At 34.9% G+C, this 16,776-nt stretch overlaps 1 protein-coding gene across 2 annotated transcripts in view; it reads right to left on the minus strand.

The window, feature by feature from the left end:
• Nucleotides 1-16,776, minus strand: part of LOC115222160 (dynein heavy chain 1, axonemal-like) — a 298,343-nt gene that overhangs the window by 153,671 nt on the left and 127,896 nt on the right. For both annotated transcript variants that reach the window (XM_036511126.1, XM_029792301.2), the window contains exons 29-33: nt 15,484-15,574; nt 13,209-13,306; nt 9,688-9,793; nt 2,902-3,015; nt 447-596 (exon numbers count right to left, since the gene is read on the minus strand). In XM_036511126.1, coding sequence (XP_036367019.1) covers nt 447-596; nt 2,902-3,015; nt 9,688-9,793; nt 13,209-13,306; nt 15,484-15,574 — 559 coding nt within the window. The remainder of the gene's footprint in view (nt 1-446; nt 597-2,901; nt 3,016-9,687; nt 9,794-13,208; nt 13,307-15,483; nt 15,575-16,776) is intronic.

The following is a 16,776-nucleotide window of genomic DNA, read 5'->3' on the forward strand; positions in this document are numbered from 1 at the left end:
ATTCACTGCAGCTAATGACACTATACACAGCATGTCCAGGTTAGTTTAGATGTGCTAAATAATATTAATTACAAAGCTACTTCTGTCACTAATGGCTAATTCAACATGCATTGATTTCATTCAGCAAAACTGTCAAAATGATGAGTCTTTATTTAATAACATATTTAAATCTTGCTCTAAAATAATTTTTAGCTTTCAAAAAGAGAAATCGGGATTGACAACATATAGCAAGATTTCTGACATTGTGGGACTTCATTCAAATTTGATACAGTCAGAATCACACATACACTCTTAAATAGATTGACTAAATCTGGGGAAGTGTTTAGAATTATATTTTGATAAACGCAAAAATAATATTATAGCTTTTGGTGAGATAGCTTTAATTATAGCAGAAAAACAAAGTAAATACCATATTTAGAGAGAGGGAAAGAAAGAGAAAAACCTACCTGAGTACTAAGTTGTTCTGATGACAATTTAAAAGTGGATACAATCTTTTGGGCCAGTACTTTGGCTTCAGAGAAACCAAAGGAAAATAAGCTAATTTCTGCAATCAGAGCATAATCTGGTACCATCATGGCAACAGGTCGAAATAATGCCTGGAAAGTATATCAGAATAGTTTCAGTTACTTCAATGATATTTTGTAATATTAAGATTCCAACTTTTGAACAATATAAGCCAAATGTTAGGAATAATGATGTAAAAAATTATGATCAATCTTATATTTTACTTATCTCTTCATAATTTGCTAAATATTCAGAACTGCAGTCATGCTTCTCAATCAACCACCACTCATTAAAGATTCTAATTAAAATCTAAACTACTTAGTTCTTTTTTATCTTAAAAGCAAAACACTTTGGATAGATTGTACTGATTAATGGTGCATGGTGCTGAAAAGACCCAACCAACCAAAAAAATGTATCATGGCACAAGAGTAGTGTGGTTTCGAGGTTGAGATATTTTGTACCAAGCCTACATTTGTGTTCTCTAACCTTGTGTCATTGGTCCTGACCAACTCTCCTCTGCTTATTGATCACCATCTACCTTTTTCCTATCCCATCGTTACTCATATCCCTCTAATTTTCGTGTCCCCGCTACCTGTACAGACTGCATCATCCTTATCAGTCTGACTTCCTTGCTCTTTATCTATAATATAAATTGGACATGGGCGATCGTTGTATTCTTTCTTGTCTTGATGTTCAAAGCCAAACACCTGGGTGGATTCGCGTGAAAAATGGCACACATGTGGAGACAGGTGCATAGATTAGAATGCAGTTTGTAATTTTTTCCTAACCCCCATATTTACTGAGAAAATCGATTAAAACCTTTTCTAATGGAATTTCCCTCTTTCTTCTGCCATTAAAACAATCAATTACTTAGAAGCTATTTTCTGATGGGGTGGGGTCAGGAAATTTTCATATAGCTGGAGGCTCCAATCGAAACAGGGGACCTGAATCGATAAGGTTGACAAACGCTGTTATAGATTATACCTAACCGAAAACGATCACAGCCACATCATCCAAACAGACTGGGTGAAACTGGGCTTTGCTGCTAGTTAGACCTATATATAAGACATTTTATCAAACTGCTCTAATTTTCCAACCCAATATAATCTAACTTTGACCTGGTGTACAACCAGTTATTATTTGACTTTCTTCTGGGTCACATCTATTGTCCCTCATCACCTACTCATGCTTTTATCTCATCACTCACCCTTACCTTTGTCCACTTCTGCTATTTCCATCAGCCCCTTCCAATTCCATCCTTAAATAACTTTTTCACATCATATTCTTAGTCTTTCCACCTAACTATTCTGATTCTCCTAATATCATTACTCTCTTTTATTCCCCTCCTAGGTCACCTATGCAAAAATGTCACACTCTACGTTATTAACGTCTCTGTGCTTAAACCTTGACCCTTATCCTTGTCTCCCAGTCACCCATTTCTGACCTTTCTGCTGTCATCACTTCCTTTTCCCTGTGTACATGATACTCTACCTTCTGTGCTGGTGCTGCAATGGAATGCTCCACCACTGAGTTGCTTAATGGTGGTGCTATGAAGAATGTATCTAGTACATCGTAAAGTAGTTGGCAAATGAGCAGAGAAAGCACAAGGCTGTGAAACCTGTCTAGTCTTGTTGCCTGAGGATTATTTAACCTCTCTACAGTTGGTGTCATGAGAAAATGTATTCAGTACACTCTGTAAAGTGGAAAGAAGGTCATGCAGCCGTAGAAATCAAGCTAAATGATCCAAACAAACATCAGTCTATTGAGAGAAGCCAGTTACAATATGAAATGAATTGGACCATTACAGCACACAAAGCAGACATAAAACAATGACAACAACGACAATAACATGAAGATGATGAAAGTTGTGGCAGCAGTGGTGGCAATGACTGCTACAATGATGATGATGATGGTGATTTAGAAATGTAGTAGGTACGTCATTTGAATTATTGTAACTTTTAGCAGATAAACAAAATTTGTTAAAAATATTTTTAACAGATCAAAAAAAAAAAAAATCTCTTAAAAATTATGCATATTAATATTAATCCATATTAATATTAATCCATATTAATATTAACCCATATTAATATTGATGTCAGAAATAAGGAAGCATCTTTTAATAAATCATATCTGTGCTTGTTGATCTGAAGAAAGCTTTTAACATGATCCATAAATTTAATAGTACCACAAAGGAATACATAGAGTATATACAAAAATTGCAAGAAAATTATCTATACATATAGTTCATATATAGAAATATTACCAAAAAGAAAATAGGTATACATAAATTTTATATATATAAGGAAACTAGGTATACAGTAAGCTAGTTTATATAAATATTACTAAAAGAATATGATCTTTATCAAAGATTTAACATTAAATTCAAATAGCAATTACTTTCAAGTTATCGGGTAATTCTGTCCGTCCAGCATAGCCAGGATTCATAGTAATGAATACAGCACAAGAGGGTTTCAAAGCAATTTCTACTCCTTCAAAAAAGAACCGATCCACCTGGAGATATAACAAAGGTATGATAATGGCAAGTAAACAATGACATTACGATAAACTATCAGGAAAGAAAATATACACATTTACTAAAATGTTGCATAATAAATATGATTAATGTCAACTATTTACCAGGGCCAAATAAGCACCACTACCATCAAATATATTTCAATAGTGTCAATTAACTATCAAATATAATAATATTTGTGATTATTAAATAAAAACAACAAATGTCAACTTAGAATAGTGGTAAATATATATGCAGTGTTTAAGACAGAACTAGTGACAAATAGTGTCTAAATATATACTATTAGAGTAAAATTTATTAGACAAGCATTAAATATTTACAAGGATAAAATATACAATCAACTTAACCGTCAAGTTAATATCAAAATCTTCTCTACATTTTTTTAGTTCTTTTTTCACAACCAGTTATAACTTGTGTATGTGCATGTGTGTAAAAAGTATACATATATACATGTTAAAAGCTTTGGTCAGTCATAGAGTGATGATTGATTTTATACATATAAAGCACTTAGCAGTATAGGCAAATTGTCAGAATCAAATGGTTGAAGGCATATAACTGGAGGAAGAAATATGTAGTAGTCAGTTAGTTTTATAAATAGATAATTGTCCATACTGCAGGTGGGATGGATTTATCTCCCTTACATTGACTTTGGATATCATGATATTTGAAGGGGCTGCAGTGGGCCTATTCAATGAATGAGAAATTCTAAGTTTGTAGTAGGAAACGTTGTAGATGTGGGCATTAAATGAATACTTCTTTCCTTGAGTTTAAAAAGGTCCATGTCAAGTGAGTTTTTTTAGGATTCTTACTCTCTAAGCAAAGCTTACATTATTTTCTCTCATTTATATAAATCCCCAGCATGATGATGACGATGTATGTATGTACATAATTATGTACAGGGGTTCAAGCTAAATTTGACTGTTTGCTTAAAGAGATAAAAACAATATTCCATCTAAAAATAAAAGTATTTTAATACATCAAAAAATATCAACTAGATTATGACAGGTAGATAACAGTTTATTCAAAGTAACCACCTTCAGCTTCCACAACAGTGTCAGGATGGCTCCATAACCTGATATAAGCATTCCTTACTGGGTCCTTGAGATCTTCAAACACTACTTTGATCTTGGCCATCAGCTTGGTCTTAATGTTGCAGGTTGAGTGGTTGGTGTCTTTCTCAACCATGTGCTACACATAGCCATCCATGGGATTACAACTGGGGAAATTAGAAGACCAGAAATTGGGGCTGGTGAAGTTGTAGAAATTCTCCAACAACAACTTCTGACACTTTCCACAGGAGCCAAATCCTGTTACCACACAAATGGCTCCCCAGCAGATTCACATAGCCTTCAGAATTGAGCTGAAGACCTCATTCATCTGTTGGATGAATTCCAGAATGCAGTCATAATCAGAATGCTATCTCCATTCCTGTTGGCCATGGCTTTGTAGTCTTTGTCACAATTCTCCATGTCATGTCTTAGTCTTAACAATGTTCATAGAGTACTGAGCAACACTCATGATTTCGGCATTTTGATACCTGGCGTGAATCATCATGATACAGTTAACTCTTTTTCAATATTCAGATTGCTTCCAGTTCTGTATGTCAGCTGACTTTTTCTCGACAACATCTTTAATCTTTATGCTCTCCAAAGCTGTTTATTGTTTACCAATGTAATCAAACTTTTCCTGATAAAAGGAAACATAAAACAACACCAAAGTAGTGTGATATTTTAAGCAATTTGCAGATAAAACCAATAGATAAACCAACAAGCTGAAAATAGCACACTGCTTTAGGTATTCTGCTTTAGGTATAGATTGAAATGAAAATGTAATCTAGGACTTATTTAAAATAATCACTTGAAGAAGAAACACATTTTACACATTTGGTGGGTGATAGTGATTACACAATATGGTAAATTGCATTATTCCACCATTGTACAATAGGTGTAATGATATGTAGTGATTTTAAATAAGGTTTGTAATTCAAACCATTTTCTATTAATTATCTATTTATATAAACTCTCCAGATACTATGGAATTCCTGGAATATATCCTGTAACAAGAGGATTCTCACTGTATGATGACATTTGGTAACCAATACTTGTGAACAAGCTTTGTATAGCATACTACAAGATTTTTACTTAAATTATATTCAACAACATACATATATAAATAAATATATACACACACAGACATCCACACACACACACATGCATATCATGTACTTAATATCACGTGTGTAGTGATATTAGGGGAGGTTACCAGTTGACAGCTTGTTGCAAAAAGCTGATGCTTGGCAAGAGAAAGAGGGAAATCTACAAGTAACACAGAATCAGAGAGGATGAAAGAAAACAAAGTGCAGACACACAGACAATTATTTGCTACAGTTGTTTCGATGCAATGTAGATTTAGGGCATCCTTAAATCTCTGACCATTTAAAGGACCCTTAAGTATCGAAGTCCTTCTCTTTCAGGCTCGTCGTCTTCTTGGAATCCTTCTAGCCTGAAGCTTAAAGTTGCTAATGACTAATCTATGCTGGGGGATACATTCTTCACCAGAGGAGCTCTTTGTGCTTATGAGCAACTATGTATCTCATTTTCTGGTAAGAATGCAATCAATTTGGCTAATGGTGTCACCTGACTGATAGGTGACTGGCTGGCTCTCTGAAGTTGGTGTCACAGATCATTAGGATATTCACATGATAGAACTCCAGAAGCTTGTTTCCTCCTCGATTTGGAAAGCAATTCTATGGCCCCCCCCCCATGCAAGATATTTGGGTATTGTCCAACATATCCATTGAAATCACCAGCCACGAAGATGAGATCATTATCAGGAAGATGAGGTCATATTTTTAAAGCAAAATAGTCTTTTGAAGTTTCACAATGCTTTCATTTCTTATTGTCAGCAAACAAAAATTACATCTTCCAATATATCAAAAACAGGCTAAAATTTCAAACTTTAAGAAGTCCAGAGGCTGACAAATGCAGAGAACTAAAAGACAAAAAGTGAATTCAGAGACAGAAATGTCAGTAAAGTCATGTCTCCAGTTATGAAATAGGCAGCAGAGAAATGTAGAGGTGCAAAATGGATGTGAACTACATGTTTTGACATGTGTTTGGGATGAAAGAGAGAAGAGCCTTGGTGGGAGTGTATGGAGAGTGTTGCAGAGGAGATTATAAAGTGAGTGTGTATGTGTAGAGTATATGCATGCATATATGTATGTGCACAATACTCATGTGGGCAGACACAGGCTGTATGTAGGTAAGTGCATCTGGCTGAGAGGGTGTGAGAGAGGATGTGCATGTGGATGTCCTAGCACAGGATGGGTTCATAAGTATGTATCAGATGGGTGTAAGTGTAAATACATGAGTGGGGGATGTATGTGGGCAGAGTGTATGCACATGTGGGTATGTGCATTGTGGTGAGTGAGTGAGTGAGTGAGTGTGCATGCATGTGAATGTGCCTTTGTATACGGAGATGTTAAGGGACCAAGAAGATGGAAAGGAAGAGGTGTGCATGAGAATTGTCAAGTTAATGTTCTCAATAAATCACAGGAGCTTAGGTTGATCGGTTAAACCACCTCCCAAAATCCATAAACAATGACACCACTATTGTATCTTTTGATGTGGTAAACATATATACCACAACCCCACACAAATATGGACTAGAGAAAATGAATTTCTGGCTTGAGAAATTCCCTCATGAAATTTCAGACAGAATTGAAAACAATTTCAACACTGAAGGATTAAAGTTTATCTTCGAAAATAAGATTTTTGAGTTCACTGGCAATATTTACAAACAAATACCTGGGATGGCAATTGGGAGAAAAGTTGCTTCGACATATGCCAATCTAGTCATGGCAAACATGTAGGTCCAGATATATGAACAATCTAAATTAATATATAACTTGGACTTCTATAAATATCTACTAGGAAACTGGAAATATTACTTAGATGACTGCCTAATGCAAGGATGCACACATTTGAACAACTTATAGATTTCAAAACTCTAATCAACAGCATAAACAATAATATTAAAATAATATTAACTTTACTATGGGAACACCATAAAACTCAACTACCATTCCTGGATATACTAATCATCAAAAGAGATAAAATCATTGAAACAGATATTCACTACAAACTAACAGATTCTAAAGAATACTTACTGTTCTCCTCAAGCCATCCCAAATACATGAAGAATAATATCCCCTTTAATCTAGCAAGAAGAATATACACAACTGTCTCAAACTCTGAAACTTGCAATGAAAGACTTTAGGAACTAAAACAAGTACTACTGCAAAGACAATATCTGTTAATGCCAAAGCAATAAATATCAAAGAAGTACAAAAAATGAACCCAAGAAACACAAAGGTTTACAATATTATCCACCAGAACATCCGACTACTAAAACAAGACCCAAGAATGAAAGAGGCATTCGAAATACATAAGATAATCAAAAGTAAAAGATAATCGAAGTCCATCACAAGTGCTAAATTACCTTCCACAATTCTTACACAAGCAGTCAAAAAGTGTGGCCACCCCAGTTGTGAAACCTGCATCAACCTTATTGAAGGCACAACATACAAATTCAAATCAGGACAGACATTTACCATAAAAAATCTTCACATGCTCTTCAAGGAATTTAATTTATGCTATAAAATGTTAAGAATGTAATGAAGATTGCATTGGTCAAACAAAGCTTACTCTAAGAAATAGATTGACCATTCACTGACAACAAATACGAGACCCCAGCACTAGACAGATTCCACTGAGTGAACACATCGACATGTGTGCAAAAAAATAGTCTCCCAAATTCCAGGTCCTCCCACTCTATGTTTAGTGAATACCACAGATGAAGCACAGAGAACCAAAGGAAATGCTTTCATACAAAAATACAAACCAAGATTTAACAAACTTTAACAGAATACATACACAAATAACTATTCACACACAAAATTCATTCTGCCACTTATGAGGAAACTGTACAGCTAACAACCTAAATTTTAGCCACTGAACTACATAAAAACGATTCCTGTCCACTTTCCCACAAGGGAGAGTGGACAGGAGTTATTTAGGATGGCATGAGTAGAATACCAGATATTGTTAGGACATGTTCAGTCAACTGTGTCCACCTTAACTTACGACACCAATCATTGTCACTTGATACTAACACAGAACCATGAACTCCTTATAAAAATAGTTGGCTGTATATGTGGGGAAACCCTTTCTTGATCCATAAATTGACAACGATTTCCTTCCTTGAGCATCAGCTGATACTTTACATGTACCACGTCTTTGTGTTTTGTTGTGTTTGGTCTTCTTTTCTTTGAATTTACTATGTATGTATGCATGTATATATGTGTATATATTTGTGTGTTCGTGTCTATGTTTGTCTTCCTGTCCACTATAGTTTGACAGCTGATGTTGATGTGTTTACATCCCCATAACTTAGCAGTTCTGCAAAAACTGTGGGATAGAATAAGTGCTAAGCTTTCAAAGAATAAGTCCTGGGGTTGATTTGTTCAACTAAAACCACCTTAAGGTGGTGCTCTAGCATGGCCACAGTCAAATGACTGAACAAATAAAAGAATAAAAGTATTTATTACACACACACACACACACACACACACACATATATATTATGTATTGTGTGTGTGTATGTGTGTGTGTGTGTGTGTGCATGTGTGTGCACGTGTGTGTTACTGTTTCCTTGCCTTGACATCATATGATTGTCATGTTACTGTCATGAATGTGGCATCTATCATTTCCAATCTTCTGTGAAAACATGTCTGGTCACAGGGAAATATTACCTTACTTGAAAACAGGTGAGGGTCTGTATCACAAAGGGAATCTAGTTGTAGAAAATCTGTAACAACAAATTTCATCCAAACCATGCAAGCTTTGGAAAAATGGATATTAAATCAATGAAGATGGTGATGGTAAGAAGTTTGCTTCCCAAACATACAGTTCTGGGTTCAATCCTGTTGTGGCATTTGGATAAATGTCTTTTATTACAGCTCAGGGTCAGCCAAAGGCTTGTCAGTGGATTTGTTAGATGGGAACTGAAAGAAACCTATCATATATGTGTCTGTGCATCCTTGTCTTGATATCACATGATTGTTGTAAATGGTTGTCACTGTCGTACAAAACAGTGTTATTCATTCCAAATATAATAAAAGAATATGTCTGGCTTTGAAACAGGTGAGAGCTGATGACATGAAGGGCATCCAGCCATAGAAAATTTGCCTCAATAAACTTTGTCCAACCCATGCCAGCATAGAAAAGAGGATGTTAAAATGATGGTGATGATGACAGCAATGAGGATGATGATAGCGACAGTGACGACATTTATGATGACTGGCTGTTTTCAGTTTCATCCCCCAAATTCACTCACAAGGATTTGGTTGGCCCAGAGCTGTAGTAGAAGACATTTGTCCCAGGTACCATGCAGTGAGACTGAACCTGGAACCATGAGGTATGCCTGTGGCCTGCCTGCATCATAGACAGATAAGTATATAAATATGTGTGTGTGTGTGTGTGTGCATGTATGGTATCACATATATCAAATGACAATACTTATTTAGCAATAGTAAATTGTATGTTATCGCTGGGTTGGAGGGCAAATATAATAATACAATTGTGTCCTACCTGTTTGATCAGAGCCTGCACAATCGTAGTAAGTTGCATGGCTACAACGGAGAGTACTTCAATATCTATACGGTTGAATTCATCAAAGCATGCCCAAGCTCCGGAACTGGACAGGAAATACAACACTACTTTATAGTATTAACAATGGAGCATGTTTGGGAGTGTCAAGTCAACTTTGTTATTGTTGGCAAAATCAAAACGTCTGCGATATATGATACAATGTTAGTTACAGACCTCAGAACACTTTCAGTTAATTCATGGAGTATCAAATATATTGTTACTTATTCCTTTTTGCTGTTTGTTTATATGAGAGTTAATATACACACTTATACATTCACACACATATAGACAAACAGCATACCATATCAAGTAGTGAACTACAGTAGAAATTAAAGATTTAGCAATAAATGGGAACTGTATAAATTCACCAGTTTTAGTCAATCGTAAGAGAAATAAGAGTAGATTTACAAATGCCATTTATAGAGGCAGTATGAAGCAACATATATCAGGAAGGAGAAGTGAACCAGGGCAATAAAAGTGATAAAAGTAACTGGAATGATTTAATATCAAATGATAATTATTAAGATAGGATTATAGAGGAACTAAAACAGTGAGCTTCCATGGAATCCAGCAACCAAAATAGAGCAGAGATTAGCCAATGAAGAGTTTCAGTTTTAGGCAGTAATCTTCAAAGTTCTTTTTCTCTTTTGAATTTCATCTTTAAATTCTTTATGTAGGGGCCACATGCCACTTGTTACTGGACAAAGCTATTAAATGTAATGTTCTCCTTTAGCAACCTTAATGCAGAGTGGTTGGTGTTAGGAAGGGCATCCAGCCGTAAAATCATTTTTTCCAGTCTTAACAAATCCCCACCATTCAATACCTACATATTTTTGCCTACTATGAAGCATTGCACTTTATACACAAGCATCACATAATCTGCCCTTCCTTTGAAGAAAACGAACCCCTATATTTTTGCATCATTCTTACTTTGGCAACACGGTTTCTGAATTGCATCCCATTGATAATTAAATTACCTAAGTAACAAATGCTTCCCACTGATAATTAAGTCACCTTGGTAACAAATGCTATCAACTACTTTTAAAGAGATTCCCAAGTATTTCAATGAATTTGGAGTGTATTCTGACTATTTACCACTGCTGTACCTATGACAAATAGGAAGTGTATTTTCTCTGGCAACTTACTTGTAAACCTACCATCCTTCTTCTGCTCCTATACCACTATAGTTCACTTTAGGTAAACTGTAAAGGATTTCTATTTCTTCTGAATATCAAATATAGCCACTTCACCAATGATAATGGGGTCTTGTCATTTGCCTACTAGCTAAACTTTTAGCCCCATCTATCTATCTCTCTATTTTCTTCTCATGTGTGTGGGCATGTGTGTGTGTGTGTGTGCATCCACAAGCATCATCAAAGCCCAGGATGCAGAGTTAAAATAGATTATTGTAAATATGAAGAGGAAACAGGTGAAGGAGTTCTCAGAGCACTAAATCTTACTAAGGTTAATCAGGTGAATGAGTATGTATGTTGCAAATCTGCCCAGTTCATACCAACATGAAGAAGCAGATTTAAAACCAATAATAATCATCAAGGAAATGATTCTATATTTGACTTCATAATAATTTCCTTTGTTGTTCTATTTAATGAAAACATATTCCCTTGGTGTATTCATAACCACTCACCAACAATGTAGACTAGCTGTCTTATTCATTCTACCTTATCCCCAATACTTGCATCAAACCAGATGCAAATTTTTTTGCTCCAGTATATGAAACTTATCAACGAGGATGGGAATTTAAAGAAACCACTCTATATAAAAAGAAACCATGGAATAGGATGTCTCTCCTCGAGTTGCAGTAAAGGTAACCCACCTAGAACAGCCCTCCCAAAATAAAAGGACACAGAATATAGACAGCAGCTATTAACACAAAACAATGATTTTAGTACTGGTTCTCTATAGTCCATCACCCACTTCCTTTGCCCACTATTCCCGGGGAGATTGTGGAAGTAGAGTTCTCAGGCACCTTCTGAATAGGGTTCTATCAGAAGTAGCCATTATTACACTTTCTGGCTGGATTCCCAAATGGGACTGTGGATATTATTCAACCATCTCTTATCCTTGATCTGCTCCTAGATTTCATGCCAATTGACTCAACTTGAAGAATCTGATGTGCAATTCTTTCCTGCAAAATTCTAATCACATGTCCATAACACTGGAGCTGTGACCTCTTAATGTTGAGGAGTAGCTCATTTTGGGAAGGCTCCATGATTTCTAAGTTCAGCACCCTGTCAAGTAACATTTCAGCCACTTGTATTTGTGATTATTTGTGATTATACTCGTTCAGTCATTACCCAGCATGCAACATGACTGTAGGTGAAGAGAGGCATGGAAACCAAACTGAAAATAGCAAGTTTGATGATTCTACCAACTTCTCCTCTACTAAAGATCAAATGCATGCAACTCAACCTCCTGCTTCTCGTCACTCATAAATATGGCTACGTGATAAGTTGAATTGTTAGTATTTTTCTTTGTGACAATTTACATAAACTCAACATAAAGAAAGTGAATATATAAACAGCAAAGTAAAATGTAAAATATGTGAAGTGAAATATAAAAGCACAATTGAGATAATGCATCATATGAGTGCTTCAATCGTCATATGGAGTAAAAGCAAGAGAGAGAGAGAGAGAGTTTGAAAGAGTAAGCCACAAAGCAATGAGAGAATCAGTGATCGGACGAGATTGGCAAGTAGTCTCACCCTGTGTCTCTGTTGCGTTTGTATTGAAGAGACCTGGTGTGCTACAACTGAGAGCACTTCAATATCTATACGGTTGAATTCATCAAAACATGCCCATGATCCAGTACTGTAATGAGTTTGCTATTATTGTACAATTTAGACCAACATTTACAATTTCAATTTTCACATTTTCATACCAAGAAACACTTATGATTCACCAAAGGTTTTAATTAAATAGCATTTTTTAATAATTGATTAAAACCAATATAAATTGACATCAACTTATTACCTTGGAAAGAAATCACGTCCATACAATTCTCCCAAGTCATGGCAATATTTTACAATGGCTTTCTATCCCCTTTCAATGCCATAAGCTTGCTTTTTTTGGTTTTAAACTCTAGGCATTTACATCATAGATGTTAACAGAAAGTATTATTATTCTAAAGAGTGCAAGTTTGGCTGAGGAGTAATGTGGTCAAATCTAGGAACACAATACATTATACGTGTGATGCCAATTGTACAGCACACTATACACAGAAACCAGTTATTTGGCTTGTATTCAAAAGTTATATTCCAAATTCATATTATATTACTGTCGCTTTCAGTTATTTCTATATATTAATTATTCATTTTAAAAATTATGTAAGTATATTTACATGTGAATTTTACATGATTAAATTTTTTAACATGTGATAAAAACTTTCTAACTGAATGGTTACAGAAAACAAAATAAAAAGTTAGAAATATTTCCATAACAAACCTGGCAAGTCCTTTTAGAAATTTACCCATTGCCATATAATCTAGCTGGTCAGAACAGTTGAATACAACACATTGGATAGCCATTGCTTTAGCAAGGTCCTACAAATAAAGCACATAATAGAAATTAGGTTTCAAATTTAATCATCAACATTATCACAGATGTTATTCAACACAGCATGTAATATACTGAATTGAAAAACTTTCATTAGCTGAGATTATCTATCCAATACGTCAACAGAACATTCTGTAGAGAGGTTTCCAAAACCTTAAAACAACAAACGAGATAACTCCAATACTATCAGTTAATTAGAATTCTTGAAAAATATGGACAATACAGATGAGAATAGAACATTTTATGGTAATTTTAGAGGATTGAGTTTGTTTTCTTGTAACTGAATGGTGACCAAGAACTAAAGAATATGTAAGAAACAAACCTAGTGATCTCACATAAAACCCTACCATTTTTGGTGGGCAGAACATTGCCCTGAAATACTTTATCATGCTTTAGCTATATTGTTTTTAATAACTGCAGACATCTGTTATAATTACCTTCACCACTAATGAAGATTATTCAGTTAATTGCAAAAAAGACCACTCAATTATGTAATAATTGTTTAGGAAAATGCTTTTAATTTTTCAAATAAAGAAAAAATCTCAGAACTCTATTCCATAAATTTCTATTTCTGTAACAATAAACTTTAAGATATTTTAGGATGTTTTAGTCACACTATGGTGGATTCCATACATCTGAACTCTAAGGTTCATTTCACCTGAGAGTTTGGGATTGAAAGAATTATTACATCATTGGACAAATATCATTACAGTATTTAATTATGGTCTTTAACATTCTGAATTCAAATTCTGCCAAAATCAACTCTAATTTTTATCAATTCTAGGGTCAGTAAAATATAGTATTTGTCAAATACTAAAAAATAAAAAAAAAAAAGAGAGAAAAATTCAGCAAAGAATTTTTTGTGTAAACACTAGAACTCTTATTTCCATGAATTTCCATTGAGCAAAAGCATACCTTTTTTTTTTTACTCAAGCTACCTCCAAAGTCATTATTAACTGCTAAAACCTAACTAAAGTCCAAGGAATATAAGTGCTGGGGGAAAACAGTTGATAATTTTCCTAAAATATAAGTGTACATTCTCTAAGAGGCCAGTTTTCATGTTTTGGACAAATCTCTACTTTGAAGAAGTAAAGGGTGTGCTGCTAGACTTGCATATGTAAGTATATATACACCTGTATGAGTGTATTTGTGTGTGTCCATGATTGTGTCTTAGTATTTACATAAAGAGTCTTCTTTTAACTTCTCTGGATATAATTTTTTCACATCTTCACCTTCACCACTAACCTGCTCCTTCTTTATGTCTAATCACCTCTCCATTTATTCGTATACTCAACTTTACTTTCAAACTTCTGACATACATCCTATTTCTTTGACAAACTCACTTCTTATAGCTAATGAACTAATTTTACAAGTAAAGAGCAGCATTTCATCACCATTGTTTAACAAAAGAAAAGTAATATTATCTTCATTCACAGATATAGAGAAAATTCTGACCTTGAAGTCTAGCTACACAAAGAAATGGTCTCAATATGCCAGATACCCTTCACTAAAGGTTTAAAAAGAAACATGTACAGACAACAACCTTCATGTCAGCAATCATACATTCTTTTCTACTCTAGGCACAAAGCTCAAAATTTTGGGGGAGGGGTCCAGTTGATTACATCGACTCCAGTATACAACTGGTACTTAATTCATCAATCCTGAAAGGATGAAAGGCAGAGCCAACTTCAGCAGAATTTGAACTCAGAATGTAAAGACAAACAAAATACCTATTTCTTTACTACTCACAAGGGGCTAAGCACAGAGAGGACAAGCAAGGACAGTCAAACGGATTAAGTCGATTATATCGACCCCAGTGTGCAACTGGCACTTATTTAATCGACCCCCAAAAGGGATGAAAAGCAAAGTCGACCTCGGCAGAATTTGAACTCAGAACGTAACAGCAGATGAAATATGGCTAAGCATTTCGCCCGGCGTGCTAACATTTCTGTCAGCTCACCACCTTTCAAAATACCGCTAAACAAATACCGACAAACAAAATACCGCTAAGTGTTTTGCCTGGTGTACTGTTTCTGTTAGCTCGCCACCGTGTTATCAGCAATCATACATTAAGAGATCAATGTATGTGACTTCTTAAATTCAAGGCAATTTTTCATCAAAAGTGTATAAAACAGAAATATTTCAAGTAGAATAAAAAATTTACTTTTGTAGTTTCTGTTTTTCCGGTACCAGCTGGTCCAGCTGGAGCACCGCCAAATTTCAAATGGAGAGCTCCAGTCAAAGTTAGATAACATCTGAAATTTTTAAAATAACAGGTAAGGTTATATGTGGGATGTTATTTACTCCACATTCTTTTAAATAAGGCAAAGAAATAGTTGACCTTGTTTTAATCAAAATAGCTAACCTCGTTTTAATCAAAATAGATGACCTCGTTTTAATCAAAATAGATGACCTCGTTTTAATCAAAATAGTTGACCTCGTTTTAATCAAAATAGTTGACCTCGTTTTAATCAAAATAGTTGACCTCGTTTTAATCAAAATAGTTGACCTTATTTTAATGAAAAGGCAAGCAAATGAAAACAATGTGGTAAGTAGTTTGCTTCTCAACCACATGGTTCTTGGTTCAGTTCCATTGCATGGCACCTTGGTAAGTATTTGCTACTATAGCCCCAAGCGAACGAAAACCTTGAGAGTGAATTTGGAAGATGGAAACTAAAAGAAGCCTGTCATATATTTGTATATATATATATATATATATATATATATCATCATCATCATCATCATCATCATTTAACGTCCGTTTTCCGTGCTAGCACGGGTTGGACGGTTCGACCGGGGTCTGGGGAGCCAGGGGCTGCTCCAGGCTCCAGTCTGATCTGGCAGTGTTTCTACAGCTGGATGATATATATATATATATATAATTTTTACTTAGCAGAATGACTCAGAGGCTGAGAATAATGTGTATTAACACTAATCAAACTAGCTACAAATTGAGGGCTTATAATTTAATAAGACAGTGATAAAGGTACTTGTTTAGATAGTTCAGGAACTAATTATTAAAAATCATTAAAATGTCAGTAAATAATTCATATTTTTCAAAGAGCTTTCTTGTTATGCCATTCAATGAATAATACATTAAATGAACAAATTTGTGTATACTTACACACACACACACTCACATATATGGCTTAGTGCCAGTTAATATAAATACAGTATGTTTATAAACTGTATTTATATTCACTGGCACTAAGCCACATGTAAAAGTGCATGGCTTGGTGGTTAGGGTATTTGGCTCATGATCATAAGGTTGTGAATTCGATTGTTGGTGTAGTGTGAAGTGTGGTTGAGCAAAACACTTCATATCATGAATTAGCTGTTCTGTTGAGCGGATCAACAATAAACCTCATCATAACTGATGGAGTTTCACCCCAGTTGCAGGTCAAAGTCAGGATCCTATCGAATTAGGTCAGAGGTTACGTTACTGTTTTTGGCAGGC

Source organism: Octopus sinensis, linkage group LG19 (genome assembly GCF_006345805.1).
Source record: "Octopus sinensis linkage group LG19, ASM634580v1, whole genome shotgun sequence".
Classification (NCBI taxonomy): Eukaryota; Metazoa; Mollusca; class Cephalopoda; order Octopoda; family Octopodidae; genus Octopus; species Octopus sinensis.